General features: G+C 42.2%; 2 protein-coding genes and 1 pseudogene across 2 annotated transcripts in view; 1 reads left to right on the top strand and 2 right to left on the bottom strand.

Moving 5' to 3' along the window:
* Window positions 1-15274, bottom strand: part of ALG9 (ALG9, alpha-1,2-mannosyltransferase) — a 101603-nt gene extending 86329 nt beyond the window's left edge. Inside the window, 7 exon segments of the mRNA XM_023516062.1 lie at window positions 4495-4629; window positions 5880-6018; window positions 7009-7154; window positions 11062-11227; window positions 12985-13188; window positions 14674-14830; window positions 15065-15274. Coding sequence (XP_023371830.1) covers window positions 4495-4629; window positions 5880-6018; window positions 7009-7154; window positions 11062-11227; window positions 12985-13188; window positions 14674-14830; window positions 15065-15236 — 1119 coding nt within the window. The 5' untranslated portion in view covers window positions 15237-15274.
* Window positions 15275-15370: 96 nt separating this feature from the next.
* CUNH11orf1 (chromosome unknown C11orf1 homolog) lies at window positions 15371-19495 on the top strand. Its single transcript, XM_012808172.2, has 4 exons — window positions 15371-15711; window positions 18133-18363; window positions 18887-18953; window positions 19198-19495. The coding sequence occupies exons 1-4, from the start codon at window positions 15664-15666 to the stop codon at window positions 19362-19364; spliced, it is 513 nt and encodes a 170-aa protein (XP_012663626.1). The 5' UTR covers window positions 15371-15663; the 3' UTR covers window positions 19365-19495.
* A 1940-nt stretch (window positions 19496-21435) lies between these two features.
* On the bottom strand, window positions 21436-22116 carry LOC100951688 (annotated as a pseudogene).
* Window positions 22117-22167: the final 51 nt, after the last annotated feature.

Consider the following 22167-nt stretch of genomic DNA (forward strand, 5'->3'; position numbering starts at 1 on the left):
TGAAGGCTGTGTTTGATGGAAGTATTTTGGATTGCATGTGAAAACCCCACACTGTACCCCAGAAGTGCATTAATGTACATAGTTACCATTCAATAAAAAAAAAAGAAAAGAGAAAAATATCCCATGTACTCCGTAATATTATGAAACCAATTTATAATCACTCACACTTTCATATGAAGAATAGATCACAATTATGGCCCAAGATGAAGGAGGGAGGAGGGGAAATGGGAAGTGAGGGGGAAGGTCAGATCCAGGGAGGGTAAATGGTGGGATCACACCTATGGTGCATAATGCAAGGGTACATGTCGTATCTATTAGTATAGAGTATAAATGTCTTAACACAATAACTAAGTAAACAAGATGAGGTATACCTAGGTATAACTAGTGTGATGTAAGAGTTCCTAATTCCATATGAAATCAGCACAGGGTACCCCATAAATGCCTTAATATATACATGATCTATGTGTTTATGATTTAATGAAAAAAAAAGAGTCCAACTAACAAAAAAAAAGAAAACCCACTAGAAAAATGGGCAACGGATGTGAATATATAATTCCCAGAAGGGAAATCTGAATGACTAATAAATATAGCAAGAAATGCTCCACCTCACTAGCAATCAGAGATATTCAATTAAGATAAGTATCTCACACAAATGCGAAAGTCAAAACTATCGAGTACTTGGGATGTGAGGACGATGGCACCTAGAGTATCATTGCAGGGAACATAAGTCGTATAACCATCTGGAGAGCTGTCTGGCAGAACCCAGTGAAAATCAGAACGCCTGTAAGCCTAAGTGCGCCATCCCACCCTGAGTGGATGCTTCAGAGAAATTCACACACAATTCTGTAAGGAGAAAATACAAAGGCGCTGTCATTTGGGGTAGCTGTCACTAACGGTGGCAAGTATCACCATTCTCTCTCAGCAACAACCACTCTTTTCAGAATTATGATGCTGGAGCTGGGATTCAACAAGCTCTAATTCCCCTTTGCCAAGTGGCTCCCTGTTGGCTCCCACTGAGAGAACTAAGACAGAAAAGGAGATCGGAAGTAAGAACAGGAAAGGGGACTTATCTTGTGTGTTTTACTCACTGTCACATCAGTGATGTGAGGGGATTAGTGACTTGAGAGGAAGAATTCTGGGCTGAAATGTCACACTTGAAGTGACAAGAGACGTCCATGTGGAAATACAACCCCCACACACTGCCTGTTGTTAGTTCTCTACTGAGTCCTTTATCCTGTATTATCTTTCCTCTGACAAGCTCAAAAAATTAGAAATGAGATACTAAGTAGAAAAGGGAGGGACAGTGTTTACAAAAGTGCTACCTTTCTGATCATCCTAAAATACAAATGCAATCACATCTCTTTTCTATCTAAAACCTTCTTATGGTTTCACTGTAGGCAGCTGGGGGAAAAACCAGGACAGTCTAATTCCCTAGTAAATCTTCCAGGTCTTCTATACATTTGTTTTAATTTTTTTTTTTTTTTGAGACAGAGTCTCACTTTGTCACCCTCAGTTGAGTGCTGTAACGTCACAGCTCACAGCAACCTCAAACTCTTGGGCTTAAGTGACTCTCTTGCCAGGTCTTCTATAATTCTGGCCTCTTCCTCCCTCTCAGCCTTATCTAATTCACTCCACCACTCCCTCTCTCTCTCAAGTGTTAAAGTTACTTATATGGAGGCCCTGCTGGTGTTCTTCCCAAAGTCATCAGTCTCCAAGACTGTTGTTCCCAACTTCATCCCTCATCTTCATTCTTCTCTACGTAGACAACTCCTACTTATTCTTCCGTTCTCTTAATTAGGAACTTCTGCTTCAAGAAAAATGGACTTCTCCCCTATTTTCCCTAAGCAAAACAAAAATTCTGGACACTACAATTACAAGAGACCTACGAAGACTCTGAAAAGTGGAGAGAAGGTGGCAGACTGGCTACAGACTGTGGGACATGAAGAACAACATGGCGGGAAACACTCTGGGTTTTCTTTTTGTCTTGCATATTCCAGACATAAAGCTAAAGCAGCGGGCAACCAAAAGTGCCAATGAATACAAACAAAAATATCCAACCCAGGCCTGTTCTCTCTGGCCAAACGACCAAGAAAGGGGTGGCCTAATATGATTTAGAAAAAAAAAAGCTTGGCACCTGTAGTGTAGTGGCTAGGGCTGGCAGGTTCAAATCCAGCCCAGGCCTGCCAAACAACAATGACAACTACAACCAAAAAATATCCGGGCATTGTGGCAGGCGCCTGTAGTCCCAGCTACTTGGGAGGCTGAGGCAAGAGAATCCCTTGAGCCCAGGAGTTGGAGGTTGCTGTGAGCTGACACCATGGCACTCTACCCAAGGCAACAGCTTGAGACTCTGTCTCAAAAACAAAAACAAAAACCTTATTAAACAATAACCACTCTACTCTGGCCGAAAATCCTAGGAAAGCATTGTGGTCCCACTGCCACCCACGTATTGAAGGACTTTTATTCCCACTGACAGCAATGAGCAGCTCCCCTACCATGGTGTTAGTGGCAACCACCTGGGGAGCCTGGATTTCCATTCCTACCCTCAACCTGTCAGTAGCAAGGTACCCCTACCCCACCTGCTAGAGTGATATCAGTGGAGGCCTCGTAGGGAGCCAGACCTCCTACCCCTGCCCAAAGAGAACCCCTTTCCTCAAGTGTTATGGAGGTCTAGTAGGGAACCTACAGTTCTACCCACACTTGGCAGTAACAAGGTAAAGACCTCCCTCTCAACCTTCTTTCTCCCGCTGGAGAAGTATCAAAATAAGCCAGCTGTTTAGCAGGAATACAAGAGAGCAGAGTTAAAATAGTACAAAAAAAAAAAAAAGAAGAAGAAGAAGCCAGCTAAAACAGAAGGCTTAAATATGATCTATGGAGCACAGTAGTGCAAAGAAAGCATGCTGAGTCTATAAGTAGTAAGCCAAAGTCTCAATGCAGTACTAAAATATCTAGCTTTCTACTGAAAATTATTTGTCATACCAAGAACCAGGATGATGATTCTCAAACTGAATGAAAAAAGTCAATCAAAAGATTCCAACACCAAGATGACAGAGATGCTAGAATTATCTGAGTTTCAAAGTAGACATTATAAAAATACTTTAATGAGTGATTAAGAACATGATTCAGAAAAATGAAAAAGCAGAAAGTCTCAGTAAAGACATAGAATATATTGGCTCTGCGCCTGTAGCTCAGCGGCTAGGGCACCAGCCACACACACCAGAGCTGGCGGGTGTGAACCCAGCCCAGGCCTGCCAAACAACAGTGACAACTACAACCAAAAAATAGCCGGGCATTGTGGTGGGCACCTGTAGTCCCAGCTACTTGGGAGGTTGAGGCAAGAGAATTGCTTAAGCATAAGAGTTTGAGGTTGCTATGAGCTTTGATGCCACAGCACTCTACCAAGGGCAACATAGTGAGACTCTGTCTCAAAAAAAAAAAAAATAATAATAATAATAAAAGAAAAGAAAGAACTAGACTATATTTTAAAATAATAAAATGGAAAGATGGGCATAGGAAACAGAGGGGATAAAGGAAAAAAAAATCAGTGAACTGGAAAACAGAAGAATAGAAACCACTCCATATGAACAACAGAGAGAAAACGGATTGAAAATAAAAATGAACAGAGCCTCAGAGACCTGTGGAACTAATAATAAAAGACTTGACATACCACTGAAGTTCCAAAAAAAGAGGAAAAAAACAGGGCAGAGCTGGAAAAGTACTCAAAAAATAACAGCTACAAACTTCCCAAATTTGGCAAAAGAAAACGCCAAACAGGATAACCCCAAAGAAATCCATGACAAAACACTTCATAGTCAAATTTCTAAAAGCTAATCAGGTTAGGTCCCATAAACACCTGCCTTTATATTAGCCCCTCCTAATACGCTATTCCAATTATCACTCATTGTACTTTTCCTCCTTAAGACCCCATTGCGTTTAGAATTACTGTTCACACTAAGCACCTCTTGTAGCTGCAAAAGTCAAACATGACTTGAGTATTATGAATTAATACAGTTCTTTCCTTTCTTATAATGTTATACATTCTTTGGCACTGTCTGAGGGTGACTTCTGCAATTGCAGGTACTCAAAGATGACATGTATTCATCTTCTGTAATCAGTATACATTGAGTATTACACAATTTCATTATAATTTAATGCAGTTTTTCCTTTCTTAAAATGCATATGTAATATAGGCAAACTATTAAATAAACCTCTAAGGAAAAAAAATTACTGTTCAATGTCCATCATGACTAATAAACTGTAAGTTGCATAAAATTAGGAACTTGGTCATTGCTAAAGCCACAGCAATTAACACAGTATCTACCAAATAAAAGTTGCTCCATTAATATTTGTTGAATGATGAATGAATAAATGATTCTTCTTCAAAAAAAAAAAAGTCCCCTCTTACTACTAATCTGTTTTGTCCTTTCCTCAAAACTATTCCAGAGACTCACCCCTTAACCGGTTGTCACGGCTTCCAGATAGGTCTTCCCTTACCTTATTAGTTTGTAGAATTCTTGCATGAAATGCAGCTGGCCAGGCATGAAGCAACAGGTAAGCATAGGAGCGAATGGCGTACGCTGGGGAATATTCCCACGTCTGAAATCCCTCCCCATAGATGAGGTAGTGTGTCTAAAAGTACAAAAACAGATGAATGCAGGGTTACACTGGCCAAAAATCCCTGTTAAGAGTATGCAAGTGAATTTTCTGAATAAAAACATTAAAAAGACAAAGGCACACAAAAATGTTGACATTCTCGGCAAGATTTTCAATAAATGGATTTTAAAATATCAAAATGACCCAGTATTAAATATTTTTTTCTTTTTTCTTTGCCAGGGCTGGGTTTGAACCCACCACCTCCGGCATATGGGGCCAGCGCCCTACCCTTTTGAGCCACAGGTGCCGCCCTCCAGTATTAAATATTAATAATAAAAATATTAATATATTATAAATTCTATAAGATTGTTGGTTGGTCAAAGCTGAAAGCTTGAAGTTTATCCTCTGCTTATTTAGTCAAAAGAGAAAAGCTAAATCTTACATTCTCTTTACCCTACCAACATTAAGCATCTTTTCTCTTATATTTTTTGGGTTTTTTTTTTTGAGACAGAGTCTCACTTTGTCACCCTGGGTAGAGTGCCGTGGTGTCATAGCTCACAGCAACCTCAAACTCTTGGGCTCAAGTGATTCTCTTGCCTCAGCTTCCCAAGTAGCTGAGACTACAGGCACCCACCATGCCTTGCTAAATGTTTTAGTTTTTAGTACAGATGGGGTCTTGCTCTTGCTCAGGCTGGTCTTGAACTCTTGAGCTCAAGGGATCCTCCTGCCTCAGTCTCCCAGAGTGTTATATTACAGGCATGAGCCACCGCACCCAGTCTTATTTTTATTTTTAAAAATTTAAAAGAAAATTACAAATTACACCTTTGAGTAAACCAGCTAAATTTTCTACAGCCTTCAACAGTAGGTAAATCATCATCTTAGAAGACAAAAGTGAGGCTCAGTGCCTGTGGCTCAAGCAGCTAAGGCGCCAGCCACATACACCTAAGGTGGTGGGTTCGAATCCCCAGCCCGGGCCACCAAACAACAATGATGGCTGAAACCAAAAAAATGGCCAGGCATTGTGGCAGGCGCCTGTGGTCCCAGCTGCTTGGGAGGCTGAGGCAGGAGACTCGCTTGAGCCCAGGAGTTGGAGGTTGCTGTGAGCTGTGATGCCATGGCGCTCTACCCAGGGGGATAGCTTGAGCCTCCGTCTCAAAAAAAAAAAAAAGAATACAAAAGTGAAAACACTATTTTACTAATAGTCACATTCGTATCGTTTGTCTAGATTAGTAATAATTACCAAGCAGCAAAATCAATAATGAAAAAAGAATACTAAAATCACCCACTGGTTCCCAGTAGTTGAATGTTTCATCACAGTCAGAGATGTTGCTCAGCAGAGCGGCACATAACCTTGCAGAAAGCAGGCACTTGAAAGCAGTAGATCCTTCAGGCGCCCAGACTTGTCCTGCTTTGTTCCCAGATAACCTGTTCAGAGGCCAAAAAAAAAAAAAAAAAAAAGTGTCAGGACCTCCTAATTAGAAGGACTAAAACACTTAACGTATTCTCCTAAATAAGTGAACTGTTAGTTCACTTTGACTAGTTGTTCTTTTTCAGCAAAACGAATAAAGAATGAATTCAGACTTAAAAGCAATCTTCAAAGGAAGGATAGGGGTGTGTGGTCTCGCTATTTTGCCCACGCTGGACTCCAACTCAGGGCTCAAGTGATCTTCCTTCTAGACTTTAATGACCTAGTCAGTCTATCTACTTTCTACTTTTAAGGAGTAAGTTAACTCATGCACTTTAGCTTGTTGCATACATGACACTCCATCCCAACCAAACTAATCACTCACTTGAAGGCCACAAAGCTCTCACTCGCCTTTTCTTTCTTCTCTTAACAAGGTCATCACTCTCCACGGCTTTATTCATTTACCCTAAGTTCAAATGAATAGAGCTCTCATATGAGCAAGGTACATAACCTCCTCCAATTCCATATGCCGACAGCCCCTTTAATGCAGTCCTAACATGTAGTCTTCCAGGCTTGGGGAGAGATGGTTGCGGCAGCAGGTGCTGGAGGTTGGGGTGGCCCACATAAAAGTAAAGAGTTGGCCCTTGTGGGGGGAATAAAAAGAAGCTATGAGAAACAGCTGTAAAGGTTTACTCTCTGCTCCTGCCAATATCTCCCACAGAGCCTCTGCCCAGGCTAACACCACACCAAGCCAGCCTGCTCGGGCGCTGAGGCAGAAGCATCTCAGCTATCTTTACAAGAGAGAAGGTACCCGAGGTGGAGGTGATCTAAAGCTGGGCGAAGACTCAGCATTAACCTGCCAAGAGCAGCCCTAGCTGAAGAGGAGCCTGGACCGGCGATGGGGAGGCCGGGCCGCAGGAAGCCCAGCGCAGCACCTGCGAGACCCCCACGGGGGCAGCCCTGTGCCCAGCCGCCGGCCGACCACGCCCCCGCCGCGCCCGCACACGTACTCTGTCCGGGGCTCCGCGCCGCCTGCCTCTCGGCTGCCCAGCAGCTCCCGCAGCTTGTCCGCGGCCGGGGCCGTGTCCCCACCGCTGCCCCCGCTACCCCCGCTGCCCTTCAGGCGCTGCCGAGCTCCTCGGCTAGCCATGGCAAGCTTGGGAGGAAAAGGTGAGATTCGGCACCCTAGGAAGTCGGCAAGCGCGGAGACATAGCTTTGCTGGCAAACGGTGTCCGCCAAGGGACAAAAGACCTTGACATGCGCAGAAGGGACTAAATTATGATGTTATTGGGCAGTTGGGGCAAATCCCGTAGTAGCAAAGATATAGTACCCGAGACTTGACTTTTCCCATCATGGCTGACCCTTCCACCTACTTACAACGCTGGGCATTCTTCTTTCGCTGTCTTCCCTATTCAGCATGTTCCACTCCCCTACACAAATCGTGCCTCATTTCCCCAATTTACATTTATTTGTTTGTTTGTTTATTTTTGAAGCAGAGCCTTACTCTGTCGCCATGGATAGAGTGCCATGGCGTCATAGCTCATAGCAACCTCAAACTTTCGGGCTTGAGCAATCCTCTTGCCTCATCCTCCCTGGTAGCTGAGGGGACTACAGGCATGTGCCACCCAGTTATTCTATTTTTACTTTTTCTGGTTTTAGTAGTTTTTCTATTTTTAGTAGTAGGGTCATGCGCTTGCTCAGGCTGGTCTCCCAAGTCCTGAGCTCAAGCAATCTGCCCCCCCTCGGCCTCCCAGAGTGCTAGGATTACAGATGTGAGCAACCACACCCAGCCCACCTCCTTACTCTTGTCTTAAGATCCAGCTCCAGTGCTACCTCATTCAGGTACTGGAGATAGAAGAAAGGTATAAATCACCGTTACCTGACCTCAACTAGCAAATAGTCTATGTGGAGAGCTCAGCAAGACACAAGAAATCCCTGATTCTTTATCTTACCCCCCAAACTTACTCCTGTGGCAGTTTTCCCATCCCAGTTAATGACAGTTCTATTTTAGGTACTCAGGTCAAAAACCTAGGAATCCTGCTTGATTCCCCAGTCTTTAATCCCACACCTCCCGCATCAACACACATTTAATTCATCAGCAAGTCCTTCTAAGTATTATGCAATGCTGGTCCAGGTCGTCATTATCACAATAACCTCCTAGTTTGCGTCTTTTTTTTTTTTTTTTTTAGACAGAGCCTCAAGCTGTCCCCCTGGGTAGAGTGCCGTGGCATCACAGCTCACAGCAACCTCCAACTCCTGGGCTCAAGCGAGTCTCCTGCCTCCGCCTCCCAAGTAGCTGGGACCACAGGCACCCGCCACAATGCCCGGCTATTTTTTGGTTGCAGCTGTCATTGTTGTTTGGCGGGTCCGGGCTGGGGATTCGAACCCGCCACCTTAGGTGTACGTGGCTGGCGCCTTAGCCGGTTGAGCTATAGGCGCCGAGCCTAGTTTGCGTCTTTATATCCATTCTTGCCTTTTCACATGCTTTTCTCCAAAAATAAATAAGACAGTCATTTCCTTCACAGAGGTCACAAAATAATTCCCATCTGTGGAGCCTGTTAACAGGGACATACATTAATTCACTTTAGAGTACCCCATTCTGCAGAGTCCTGGGCTGACCCAATTTCCCAGTGTCCCTTACAGATACAATCACAGAAGGCCCCCAAATCTGGGGGGGGCCGCAAAAAAGTTTCAAGTTAATCACAGTTAAATGATTACTACTGAAAAAGACTAAGGAAGGAGAAATAACAGAAAGAACATAGACCCAAATGTTAACACTAAATTTGTCACTTATTAGTTTCATGAATTAAATAATAGTCAACCAGAGGAAAAGAAATTATGATGATGGTAGGATAGGATGATAATTGTAATATTTTTTGTGCAGTTTTTTTTTTCTTGGGTGGGGCTGGGTTTGAACCCACCACCTCCAGCATATGGGGCCGGTGCCCTACTCCTTTGAGCCACAGGCACCACCCAATAATAATATTATTATTACTAAATAACCAATATTAATTATTGAATACTTACAATTTAGCAAGTTAATAAATGTTGGTGTGACTGTAAAAACTCCTCTCACAAAGTTATTTAATGAAATGATACAATGGAATTGAGAGAAGAGGAATTGACAGTGTGGAAAACATATTTATATTTGACAAGACGCTTAAGCTCTACCTTTTCTTCAGCAATACAGCATCTAAAGTACAAGATGCCATTCTGTCTGTCATCTCACTCATCACTCAGGATCAAAAGGCTGTCCAAATCCAAACATCATCAATCGCATGGACCCTGTAAGCTTAAGTGATAGAGTCAAGGCATTTTTAGCTTCAGCCAACAGTGGCTCTAGTCACAATGTAAACAATTTTACAAAAAAAACACAGTCCAAAAAGAACTGCTGGTTGCAAGTTGGTCATTTTTATCCACATCCACACCACTGAAGGAGCACACTATGGAAAAGAATTTATTAAACTATCGAGGTGTAACATGTAGTCGTTGTTGAATCTCCTTCCTAAACTGGGACTGCATTGATGTTACCTGCTGCTTGGTGAGTGCCTTGTCACAGGTCTGGTAAGTCAATCTATAGCAGAGACTGACCTGTTCAGTCTTTGGATGCTGAAAACAATTAAGGAATCTTATGGATATAACAGTGTCCTGGGACACTGCTCGGGCCACAGTGTGAAACTCAAGTTCATCAAATCCTTTCTTCTCATCTAACCAAAAACTAATATCATGTACATAGCATGGAGGATACAGGGAATAGCTTTTAAAGGGTTCTACTTTTCCAGGGACAAAACTATTTAGGAAACGGTTATCAAAGGTCCATAACATTCTCCAGTCAGAGATACTCCAGACAAGCATGGCTAATAAGTCCAAGTTCATAGACACAAACACAAAACACTGGTCTTTATGTATAATGCTTGTAGCAGATGTAGTGACAGACCCAATAATTAAGTCCTGGGCACAATCTGGATCAAAATTATAAGCCTTCACACAAATCATATAATCTCTTCCATTTGGCTGAAGGATAAATTCTACTGAATTGCTTAGCCTACAGCCCTCCAGCATTGTCTGGGCCAGAAGGGTATCTAGGACATTCTTCAGGTGATCCAGCAGCGACTGAAGATAGTCTTCCTTCAGACTTTGATTAAACCCAAGGATAAGTAAAGTCTCATGAAATGCTGGCATTGTAAAAGGCAAAATGCGGCACTTCTGAAAGACAGGCCCACTGAGGACATGCAGAGAACCTGGGAGGAAGTCTGGTGCTTGGATGACAGCCTGAACGTGAACTAGAAGAGAGGGTCTAAGGCAGACCTTGGCCTGGCCAGAAATTCTTCCATGAGCTTCTTCCTTACCATCTCTTCCAAGACTTTTGGGGAGGCTGAGTTCTGAAAATGACACTAACAAGTCCTCCATATCTTGCGTTCTCCCACCAATCAGGGACTCAGAATTTGAGTTATCTTCATGGAGATTAATCCAAAAGGCAGTTGACAGAATGTCACAGTTCCAGGAAGGGAGAACACTGGTGCCTTCCTGTGGCAGCAAGGGAAAGGAATGCTTCAGCCTTTTTAGAGGGAAAATTTTGCCCAATTCAGCAATGAGTTTCTCATTTATGGTTTTGATAGGATGACATGAAGGTGCTTCCAGGAAACCCCTGCTTAAACACATAAAAAAAAAATTCTAACTTAAAATAACAAATAATTGCTTCTCAGCCTTTTGGCTAAGATCAAGTGTTAAAATAATGAATAAATATAATGTAATTAAAATTAAAAATACGAATAACTATATAGAAAAGAATTATCCTCAAGTCAATCTTGAAAGGAAGCAATGAAATAATCTACCATAAGGAGAGATATTATGTGTTTCAGAACTCTGACAGCCACCATCCCTACAATATATTAAGAAATAAGACAATTTTCAATTATAAAGAGGGTTGAGGAGGCCATACTGACTGACAATTATCAAAACACCAGCATCTCTAATAACTTATGTACTATCCACTCAATATATGGTTGCTATGAGAACGTCAGGATACAATTACAGATGGAAGCAATTTCCAGCAAATAACAGGTTACCTGTTCAACTTTCCTACAAGTGCTTCTGGTTCTAGAAAGGAAAACCACTGGTCACCTAGTTTGATCCTGAAGATTCTGGGTTGAGAACATTCAAAGGGTAAGCTCCGGGTGAAGACATGATTCAAAGCACCTTCTATGTGAAAGGACTTATCTTGACTCCTGACAAAACAGACACGAGTATGAAGTCTGCCGTTATTACAGAAAGTCTTTCTAGGCACAGCCTAAGCAAGCAGCCTTTGGAATGGGAGAAAATAGTTGCATGCTACAAATCTTACAAAGGGCTGATAACTAGAATCTATGGAGAACTCAAATTCATCAACAAGAAAAGAGAAAGCAACCCCATTTCTAAGTGGGCAAGGCACTTGAACAGAAAGTTCTCTGAAGATGACAGATGAATGGCCAACAAACACATGAAAAAATGCTCATCATCCCTAATCATCAGAGAAATGCAGATCAAAACCACTCTGAGGGCTCAGTGCCTGTGGCTCAAGCGGCTAAGGCTCCAGTCAAATACACCTGAGCTGGTGGGGGTTTGAATCCAGCCCAGGCCCATCAAACAACTTTGACAGCTACAACCAAAAAAAATAGCAAGTGTTGTGGCAGGCGCCTGTAGTCCCAGCTACTTGGGAGGCTGAGGCAACAGAATCACTTAAGTCTAGGAGTTGAAGGTTGCTGTGAGCTGTGATGCCACAGCACTCTACTCGGGGTGAGAGCTTGAGGCTCTGTCTCAAAAAAAAAAAAAAAAAACCACTCTGAGATGTCACCTAACTCCAATGAGATTAGCCCACATCACAGAGTCCCAAATCTGCAGATGCTGGCATGGATATAGAGAGAAAGGAATACTTCACTGCTGGTGAGAGTGTAAACTAACACAATCTCTATGGAAAGAATTATGGAGAATTCTCAAAGAACTAAAAGTTGACCTTCCATTTGATCCCACAACCTGATTACTAGGTATCTACCCAGAATAACAAAAATCATTTTACAACAAAGACATTTGTACCAAAATGTTTATTGCAGCTCAATTCACAATTGTCAACATGTGGAAGCAACCCAAGTGCCCATCAACCCACGAATGGATTAACAAACTGTGGCCTATGTATACCATGGAATACTATTCAACCATAAGAAAAGATGGAGATTTCACACCTTTTATGTTTACCTGGATGGAGCTGAAACACATTATTCTTAGTAAAGTATCTTAATAATAGGAAAAAAGGGTGGCCTCTATGGCTCAAAGGGGTAGGGCACTGGCCCCATATGCCAGAAGTGGTGGGTTCAAACTCAGCCCCGGCCAAAAACTGCAAAAAAAAAAAAATAATAATAATAGGAAAAAATAGTATCCAATGTACTCAATACTAACATAAAACCAATATATAAATAACAACACGCCACATGAAAAAAAAAACCTCAAATACAGGGTGTCCATTAAGTTTGTGTGCAATTTAAGTGCACACGAACTTTATGGACACCCACCATAGTCTAGCAAGGGGTAGGGGAGAGGAAGGAGAAGGGAAGAGGAAGAGGGAGGGCAATTGGTAGGATCTCACCTAATGCGCACAATGTGAGGGTGTTCAGCACCACCACCACCACGGCCACCACCCGTGGGCAAAGGGCTCAATTACAACTTGAACTTTACCTTTGAACTGAAAACAATGCAACCAAGACATTTGTACCCTCATATTAATTTGGCATTTTTCTTTTCTTTTTTTTTTTTATTGTTTGGGATTCATTGAGGATACACAGAATTAGGTTACAGTGATTGCATTTGTTAAAGTCCCTCTTATAATTGTGCCTGACATTTTTTTAAAAAACTAAGTATTTCTAGGGGCTAAATTTGTCTCACCGTGATAGAAAATTCTTATTTTCAATCATAGTGAGAGAGATTGTTAAGAGAAGGCCTATGTTATACTTACCTATATCCAGTGCATTTGTACCCTGGCAAAGCCTCACAGCTGAAGGGATGCACATCACTTAAAATGAGCCCCCCTAAAGCTGCCATGGCAACCACTTGCCAACTGTTGTGCCATTCTCTCTGGGGCTTATCAGCAGGAGTCCCGCCTTGTCCTCTACACAATGCCACATGGACTTCTCCGTCCTCTACAAGAACATCTGCACAACTAATGGAGGGGGAAAAAAACAGCCATTTATCAGAAACTACCAGAGAAACTCAAGTAGAAACTACCAAAGAAGTTAGCAACATACACGTGGCTTATCTGTGAAAAAATTAAAACCCACTCATACCTATTTAACAAGGTCTATTAGACCTCAAAAACACAGAGGAAAGTAGCCAGAAGTAAATAAGACTATAAATTAAATGGTCAACCTACTAACTGATACTAGCAGCTGACCAGAGTGTCAACTGATTGACATTTGTGTTGTTCATCTTTATGTCACAGAAAGACCAATGTTGGCAAAGTGTAGGCTGTTTCTCTCCCATTTGAAAGTTCTATTCACTGCCTTATTATTTTCTTTTTTGAGACAGAGTCTCACTATGTCGCCTTAGGTAGAGTGGGGTGGCATCACAGCTCACAGCAACCTCTAACTCTTGGGCTTAAGCAATTCTCTTGCCTCAGCCTCCCAAATACTGGGACTACAGGAGCCAGTCACAATGTCCTGCTATTTTTTTTTTTTTGGTTGTTGTTGATGTAGTTGTCATTGTTGTTTAGTAGGCCCTGGCTGGGTTCAAATCCCCCTGCCTCGGTGTATGTGACTGGCGGCCTTCCCACCAAGCTACAGGTGCTGAGCCTTCACTGTCTTCTTGAAAATTCAAATTCTACAATTCAAATACTAGTTTAAAATCCTGCCTCTGTGAAAAGTTTCTTGATAACTATGACCCACAAGACCCTCAAATATAATAGTATCTTGCATTTTTGTATAATAATAATGTTTTAAGTTCACAACAATTTGATAAAGGAGTTAGTTAATATCCCCAGTTTACAGATGAAAAAACAGAAGCAGGTGAAGATTAAGTAAGCAAACCTAAAATCATGCAAGTGTTAAGTGGTGGGCCAGGATTTGGATCCATGCAGTTTGGTCCACAGTCTTAGCCATTAAATTATACTGGCCGTCTTTATTTTGCACTACCACAAAGAAAATAATCCTCCCTTAATACACCCAAGAAGTACACTGCGCTTCTTTTGGGAAGTAGGGGAACAGAGGCTCACTGCCCGTGGTGCTGTCACAGCTCACAGCAATCTCAAACTCTTGGGCTCAAGCGATCCTCTTACCTCAGCCTCCCAATTAACTGGGACTACAGGCGCGGGCCACAACGCCCGTCTATATTTTCTATTTTTAGCAGAGATGGGTCTCACTCTTGCTCAGGTTAGTCTACAACTCCTGAGTTCAAGCAATCCACCCGCCTCAGCCTCCCAGAGTGCTAGGATTACAGGCATGAGCCACCACGCCCAGCCTATTTGCCCTTTATTTAGGAGTATGTGTCTGTCTTTCCAACTAGGTTGTGGGTTCCTCTGGACCTTTATGTTCTCTTCTAAATATATTACAGTAACTTACACACGTTTATTTCCCCAACTAAATGTTATAGTGCAGTAACTATGTTATAGACATCTTAAATGTTTAACTTGCGAGGGCTCTCCTTTCCTCACCTCTGGAAAAACCTGGCAAGGAGTTCCCTGTTTTTAGCTACTCCAGCTTTGCGTCCACAGTGTGGAAAGTTGAAATAAATTCGATCAAATCCCCTGTCGTGCAGTTCCAAGGTATCTGCCAGTCGGGTGCAGTCAACACCAAAACGAACCTCGGCACCTGGCAAAGAGTTTGGAGGCGCGAAATATAGACAGAAGGATGTCTTAAGACCACAGAAAATTCTTCCTAATCTAAACCGCGCAAACGAGCCCAGCTATACAGTCACACAGCAGGCAGTGTGCGAATATCCAAGGGATGATAAAAAGCAATCCCCGCGTGGGTTACATCCCCCCAACCTTTGCGGGGAGGAGCTGGCAGCTGGGCGTGGCTTCGCGGAGGGGCCGGCCTTGCTACCTCGCTCGCGCAGGCGCTGCAGATTCTCCTGGGCCACTGGATCCCGGGCCAAGTCCACCAGGCCCGGGAGGCAGGTGGCAGTTAGACTAGTACTCGCGTCCAGGGTCCTGCTGAGAGCTACGGCAAAGGAGAAATTCCCCTCCCCAACCAACAGGAGGCGTCGAGGGCCCATGGCTTCCCCCTGCTTCCCTCTTTCCTTCTTCGCTGCGCTCATTTCTGACGTCACTTCCTTAGCAGGTCTCTACCCGCTCCCCCTCTTCCCGTCGCTAGGTGATGACGCACCACAGAGACCCGTTGTCTAGACGAACCCGAGCAGCGACTCCCAAGGAAGGCTATGGCCATGAGTGCAAAAGCTAGACCCTCGTTTAGCTGTCCGCTCACCCTCCCGTCCCTTCAGGAAGATCAAAGTGCCTTCTAGCCCAAGTATGACCCTGAGTGACTTCGTCACACCTTCGTGAGGTCACAGTCACTAGCTCAGAGGGGAGAGGCGAGTTCTGAGTGAGAGAAACCGGGCGGGGTCGGGGCTCAGGAGAAGGTTGGACTGAATCCTGCGTGTTTCTAACACAGAGGAGTTTGTACCTGCCGTCATAGCGTCCGAAATGGCTGAATCCCATTGTCTCTGCTGCTGCTGCTCAAAATATCTCCAGGTGAAAGAAGTGTTACTGTCCGTTACGTGCCAGGCCCCTGTGAGGGTGGTTAGCTATATGGATGAACAATATGTGGCCTATGGTTTCACTGAGCCTATAGCTTCGTGGAAAATGCACTCAGGAAAAGAGGCAACTCAGATAGAGTGGGATGTGTGCTATGAGGGGAAGGATCCGGGGTGGTGTGAAAACTCACAGAAAGGGAACCTCACCGAGTTTAGGGGTGAAGTGGGAAGAGCCCCTGGATGAAGTGAACCTGAGTTGAAAGCTAAAGGGGATAAAATACCTTAATCTGGGTCAAGAGAGAAGAGGCAGAAGGAACGATATATGCAAAAGTGTGATGGAAAAACAGAATAATTGAGTTTGGCAAAAACACAGACGAAGAGAGTGGGTAACAGACGACACAGAAGAGTTAAGCAGGGTCATGTGGAGCTTTGTTAGCCATTTTAACAGCCTGAGCTACTGAAAATTTTTAATTTATTTATTGTGAGACAGAGTCTCACTTTGTGGCCATGGGTAGAGTGCTATGGCATTATAGCTCACAGCAACCTCAAATTCTTGGGTTCAGGAGATTCTCTTGCCTCAGCCTCCCTAGTACCTGGGACCACATGCCTGGCTACTGTTAGAGACAGGGTTCTCACTCTGACTCAGTCTGGTCTCTAACCTGTGAACTCAGGCAATCCACCCACCTCAGCCTCCCAGAGTTCTAGGCATGAGCCACTGCCCCTGACCTGAAAAAATTTAAATAGGAAGATGACTTTCATTTTCATAAGTTCTTATGGAGCAAGGATTGTAAGGGAACAAGGCTGATGGCGAGATAGAATTGGAAGAAATAGTGATGAAGCTAATACTGATCTAAGTAGGAACCTGGCAGTGAGAATACGGAATAGTAGACTGATTCAAAAATCAACAAGACCTAGTGATTGAAAGAATGTTGAAAGAGAAGGCAGAGTCAAAGATAAGCCATAGGGCTTCTGGCTTGGACAACTAAGTGTATGGCAGTGTCTGTCATTCCAGTTTTAGAGACAGTGACATGGATGTCACCAGTCTGTTGGGTGCTTCAATCTCCTACACTTATTCAAGAAGTGTTACTGAGTGTCATGACAACTATAGTCATCATGCTGTTAAGTGACATCAGTGCAGGCACCTATCTTCACAAAGGTGGATGGTGTGAGGGCATTTACCTGAGATGCCATCCTTTAATGCTACCTTACTAGTTTTTTCTCTGACTGTGGGAAAGCAGGTGGGCAGTGACTCCCAAATCATGGCCACTTAGGCTTGGAAATCTGAATGATCTGCACTCTTTCTTTGCTTGAAGAACTAGAAAAGCCAAGTGTGGTGACATCCTTTAAAAAACATGGAACAATTATATAAGGATTTCTGTCTCTCTCTTCTGAGCTCTTCAAACAACTCAGCCTTTGCACCACGTTACTGTTCTTCAGAGGAGGTATCATCACCTTGCTCCTAAGCCAGGGGACCAGACTCATTTTCTGGAAAAAAAGAAAATAGTTGATCGTTGATCGTCTGGTATATGGAAACCACTATTGATTGGGAGGGTGGGCAAAAGGGTACAAAAATTAATAAAACATACATCCTGTCCTCAAGGAGTATATAGTTCAGTGGACTCAGAACTCAAACATATGGTAGAAAGTTATAAATACGATGAAGATATGGTAGTAAGTTCTGTGTGAGATAAAAGAAGAGAGAAGTTAACTTCAGGGAAGGCACTTGAGCTGGGCCTAGATAAAAGGAAATTATTCAGTGGTCATTTATTGTGTTGTCTAGTTATTCACCTCTCAGTTCTACATATTCTGTTTGACTATAGCAATACCATTAATCCTTAAAAACTCTTAAATTGGGCTCGGTGCCTGTGGCTCAAGTGCCTAAGGCGCCAGCCACATACGCCTAAGGTGGTGGGTTCGAATCAAGCCCAGGCCCGCCAAACAACAATAATGGCTGCAACCCCAAAATAGCCGGGCGTTGTGGCGGGCACCTCTGGTCCCAGCTACTTGGGAGGCTGAGGCAGGAGACTCGCTTGAGCCCAGGAGTTGGAGATTGCTGTGAGCAGTGAAGCCATGGCACTCTACCCAGGGGGACAGCTTGCGGCTCTGTCTCAAAAAAAAACCTCTTAAATTGTCTAAACATGTAGCTAGTTCTTCATATAGTATTGGGGGTATTGAAGGTTTTCCTGTTTTTTTTTTTTGAGGGAGGGCATTTAGTCTCTATAGTAATCACTGCAGCTGGTTGAGAGATTAGATAAAAGGATTCAAAGGCCTGGAGAGGAAGATACAACCACAACAATTAAATCTGGAGGAAAGCCTGGGTCATTAATAAGTCGTGCTTGTGTAAAGCAGAGAGTTGGAAAGACATGCCTTTCGTCTGTTTGGTGCATTAAGCCTTTTTTCTACTTTTGTCTTTTTCCAGACACAGAACCTCGCATGTTTCCTCACAAACCCACACTATGGCAGCCTCATTAATGCAGATGGCCATGGTGAAGTGTGGACAGATTGGAATTCTTTGTCCAAGTTTTTTCAGTATGGATGGAGATGTACCACTAATGAGAATTCCTATTCAAACCGTACCCTGATAGGCAACTGGAACCAGGAAAGATATGACCTAAGGAATGTTGTACAGCCCAAACCCTTGCCTTCCCAGGTAATCTGATTTTCTCTTCTTTTGTTGCCACTCTTAGCAAAAGAAATGCCTGTGGCCATTTGAAAGGCAGGAATCTAACTTGCAGGACAGTGCTCTCTTAGGCTTCTGTTCAGTGAAGTGGTTAGGGCAGCTGGACACACCTGTCCCACTTTACCATCAAGTTGTATATTATTATTATCTGTAAGGTATCAAAGTGATGGGGGTTACTCTTTTTATTTTGCTTCTGTTTGGACTTTATCTGTTAAGCCACAGAAATAATTAATGTCTTCTGACTCAGGCTGGGTTCACCCCTGATATTGGCCTATCTAGACTTGTCATTTATCTGATGCTTGTCCTTAAATTTTTCCTAAGCAAATAAACATACAAAGGATATGAAAGTTACAAGCGCATAGATTAACAACATACAGACCTCTAGTCCATCTAAAATATGACAGGACCTGTTAGAATTCATGTCATGCTATCCTTTATTTCCTGACTTAGATATAGACTGCTAGATTCTTAATCTATTAATTTTTCTTTCCAGTTTGGACACTACTTTGAAACAACTTACGATACAAGCTACAACAACAAAATGCCACTTTCAACCCATAGTATGTAGACTATTCTTTTTAATTCTTACCATTTCAGAGCTAACTCAGTGCTTAGTACATAGAAGGGATGCAAATAAAAGTAAACCGAATGGGTGAATAAGTGAATGAATGAATGTTTTTTATCTTTTCTCAATTTTGACAGTACTTACTGGCTAGTCCCTCAGAAATAAGGGTGAGATCAGTTATTAAAACTCCTTGCTATTAATTGTTCCCATGTGTCTTCTCTTCTTTTTTTCCCACTTAGGATTTAAGCGAGAGCCTCACTGGTTCCCAGGACATCAACCTGAACTGGATCCTCCCCAGTACAAATGCACAGAAAAGTCAACTTATATGAATAGCTATTCAAAACCTCAAATCGGGCATCTTCCTGGGTGTGTATGGGATCCTAATATTGATCAGTTTCAAGGTTGAGGATTCTAAGAAAGAATAAGCTTCATTTTTCCACAGTAGAGTGTAGGAGGGAGCACATCTAAGCATAACTAAAAATTTAGCTCACTGTAACACCATTGCACTTCTAAAGAAATAAAGTAGAAAACACAGAATATATTCTCTCTCCCTTCTTTGTTTTAACCAAGATTAAATGCCAAATTTAAGTTAATGATATGTATCCTTAGTTCTACATTAGGGGTGTTCTAATTTAAAAAGAATTATTTCTCTCAAATCTACAACCACTCTGCTGTTCCCTACCTTCTATCAGTGGCTAGACTGTAAAATCCAGCATAACTTAGGGTGTATTTGACTAGAGTCTCTGGTTATAAGCCAGGAAATCATAGTCGAATAGTATAACTTGATTGTGACCTTAATGAGCATCCCTTCTTGAAGACTATGAAAAGAGACTTAACTCGTTTATTATTATGGAGAATTTAAAACATGAACAAAAGTAGACAGGATAGTCTAGTGAATTTTCATGTATAATTATTCAGCATTGACAATTTATGATTTATTGATCTACTTTCTCTATTTTATTGAATTAATTTGGGGGCGGATGTCAAAAATATAATTTCATCTATAAAGATTTTAGTATATATCTCAAAGACAGAAGGACTATCAGTTGTTATACCCCCCCCCAAAAGATCACTAAAGAAACCTGTTAATTAAACAAAACTTCTTAAAACTACTATAACAACGAAGAACATAAACTTGATACTACGTCTTGATTATGATTCAAAAGGAGGATTATAGGAATTTGGGGGTAAGGGTTCCACTGGTTTAAAATGGATCTTTCAGAGCAGGGAACTGGTAGGGACCGACAAAAGACTGTGAATAGTTTAGGGTTAGTGAACATTGGAGGCAGCAGTCTTCATTTTAAGATAGTTAAACTTACCTGTATTTCCTATTTTTTGTCTGTTTAAGATCTATTTCTCATATGTTGTCTTCTTAAAGAAGCAAAAAATATCTTCATATATTACCTCCAAAACCTTCATTATTTTATGTTCCAAATATAGATCTGGAATTTATGTTGTATGTGATCTTAGATCAGTGGTTCTCAACTTTCCTGGTGCCGCGACCCTTTAATACGGTTCCTCATGTTGTGGTGACTCCCAACCATAAAATTATTTCCGTTGCTACTTTAGCTACTTTAGCATTAGGAAGGTTGAGAACTACTGTCTTCGGTAGTGATTATGTTTTTTTAATTTCCTAAGTGGCTACCAATTGTCCCACTATTAGTTATGGAAAAGGTCATAATTTCTCCATTGCTTTTCAATGCCATTTTATTGTAAATTAACTGTGTACATGTGGGTCTGTTTCTAGGATCTGTATTATATTAGCCTGATTGTCACCCCTGGTGTTATCTTAGTTACAATACCTTAATGATACTTAATTCCTCTGTTATCTTAATTATAATGATTTTAAATGTTATAAATCTGGGGGGGAGTTGTTTTTTGTTTGGAGACAGGGTTTTGCTATGTTGTCTAGGCTGGATTTGAACTCCTGGGTTCAAGTGATCCTACCACTTCAGCCACCCCAGTAGCTGAGATTACAGGCACATGTTACCATGCCCAGATCTTTCTATAAGTCTTAATGTATAATAGATAAAGTACTTTCACCTTGTTTTCCTTAAAATTGTTTAAGCTATTTTTGACTTTTTACAGTTCTTTTTTTTCTTTATAAATCACACAGGTAACACATTTATTTATTTATTTATTTATTTGCAGTTTTTGGCCGGGGCTGGGTTTGAACCTGCCACCTTTGGCATATGGAGCTGTTGCCCTATTTCTTTGAGCCACAGGCACCGCCCTATTTATTTATTTTTGAGACAGAGTCTCAAGCTGTCACTCTGGCTAGAGTGCTGTGGTATCAGAGCTCACAGCAACCTCAAACTCTTGGGCTTAAGCAATTCTTTTGCCTCAGCCTCCCAAGTAGCTGGGACTACAGGCGCCCACCACAACACCTGGCAATTTTTTTGGTTATAGTTTTCATTGTTCTTTGGCAGGCCTGGGCTGGATTCGACCTGCCAGCTCTGGTATACGCGGCTGGTGCCCTAGCCGCTGAACCAGCTGCTGAGGTTACTTTTGGGTATAGACTATTATGTAAGAAAGTCAAAATGGTAAATTCAAGAGTGCAGACATCTTAGGCAAGACTGTCTTCTGGGCTTTAGAAAGATATGGAAACTTCTTCGGAAGAAATTAGTCTTTCTTTTTCTCCAGACTTTTCTTCCTTGCTCTGATGCCAGCTTCCTTCTCAAGTCCCAGTCTGATAAAACGTTCCACACATAAGGCATTGCAAACAATCGTTTCTTACTATATCTTATTTAGGTACCAAGGTATAGGCCCCTGCTTGAACTTGTGCCAGATGATTCTTCCAAAGATGTCTCTTCTCCAAGTCTAGTGTTTTCTTGACCAGTCTGAAGAAGTTTTAGAGCATCTTCTCTTTCTGGACAACTTTATCTAATGCATCCATGCAATCTATTGCCTTCCACTCTGGACTTGGCATTGGCAATCTCCACCTCCTGGCCTCCTGCTCTAGGGTGAAAAGCATGTTTCTTTCTTGCAGTAGGAAATACCAAAGTTTATGTGAATCTTCATTACTTTTGTTCCTTAATTGCTGACAGGTCCACGGTGCTCCACATTTTACTTTTTCTTCTCCCCAATTCTTTGGGTCATCAAAAATTTTTCCAGTCCTTTTCTTGATGATGTAGTATGACTCTTTTTTTTTTTTTTGAGACAGAGCCTCAAGCTGTTCCCCTGGGCAGAGTGCTGAGGCATTGCAGCTC

Source organism: Otolemur garnettii, unplaced genomic scaffold (genome assembly GCF_000181295.1).
Source record: "Otolemur garnettii isolate 467f Iridium unplaced genomic scaffold, OtoGar3 scaffold00086, whole genome shotgun sequence".
NCBI classification, from domain to species: Eukaryota; Metazoa; Chordata; class Mammalia; order Primates; family Galagidae; genus Otolemur; species Otolemur garnettii.

Coding starts and splice junctions, on each gene's coding strand:
- CUNH11orf1 (XM_012808172.2), top strand. CDS start 15,664: ATGGCTGAATCCCATTGTCTCTGCTGCTGCTGCTCAAAATATCTCCAG. Junction 18,364..18,886: donor CCAAACCCTTGCCTTCCCAG/GTAATCTGATTT, acceptor TTTTCTTTCCAG/TTTGGACACTACTTTGAAAC. Junction 18,954..19,197: donor AATGCCACTTTCAACCCATA/GTATGTAGACTA, acceptor TTTCCCACTTAG/GATTTAAGCGAGAGCCTCAC.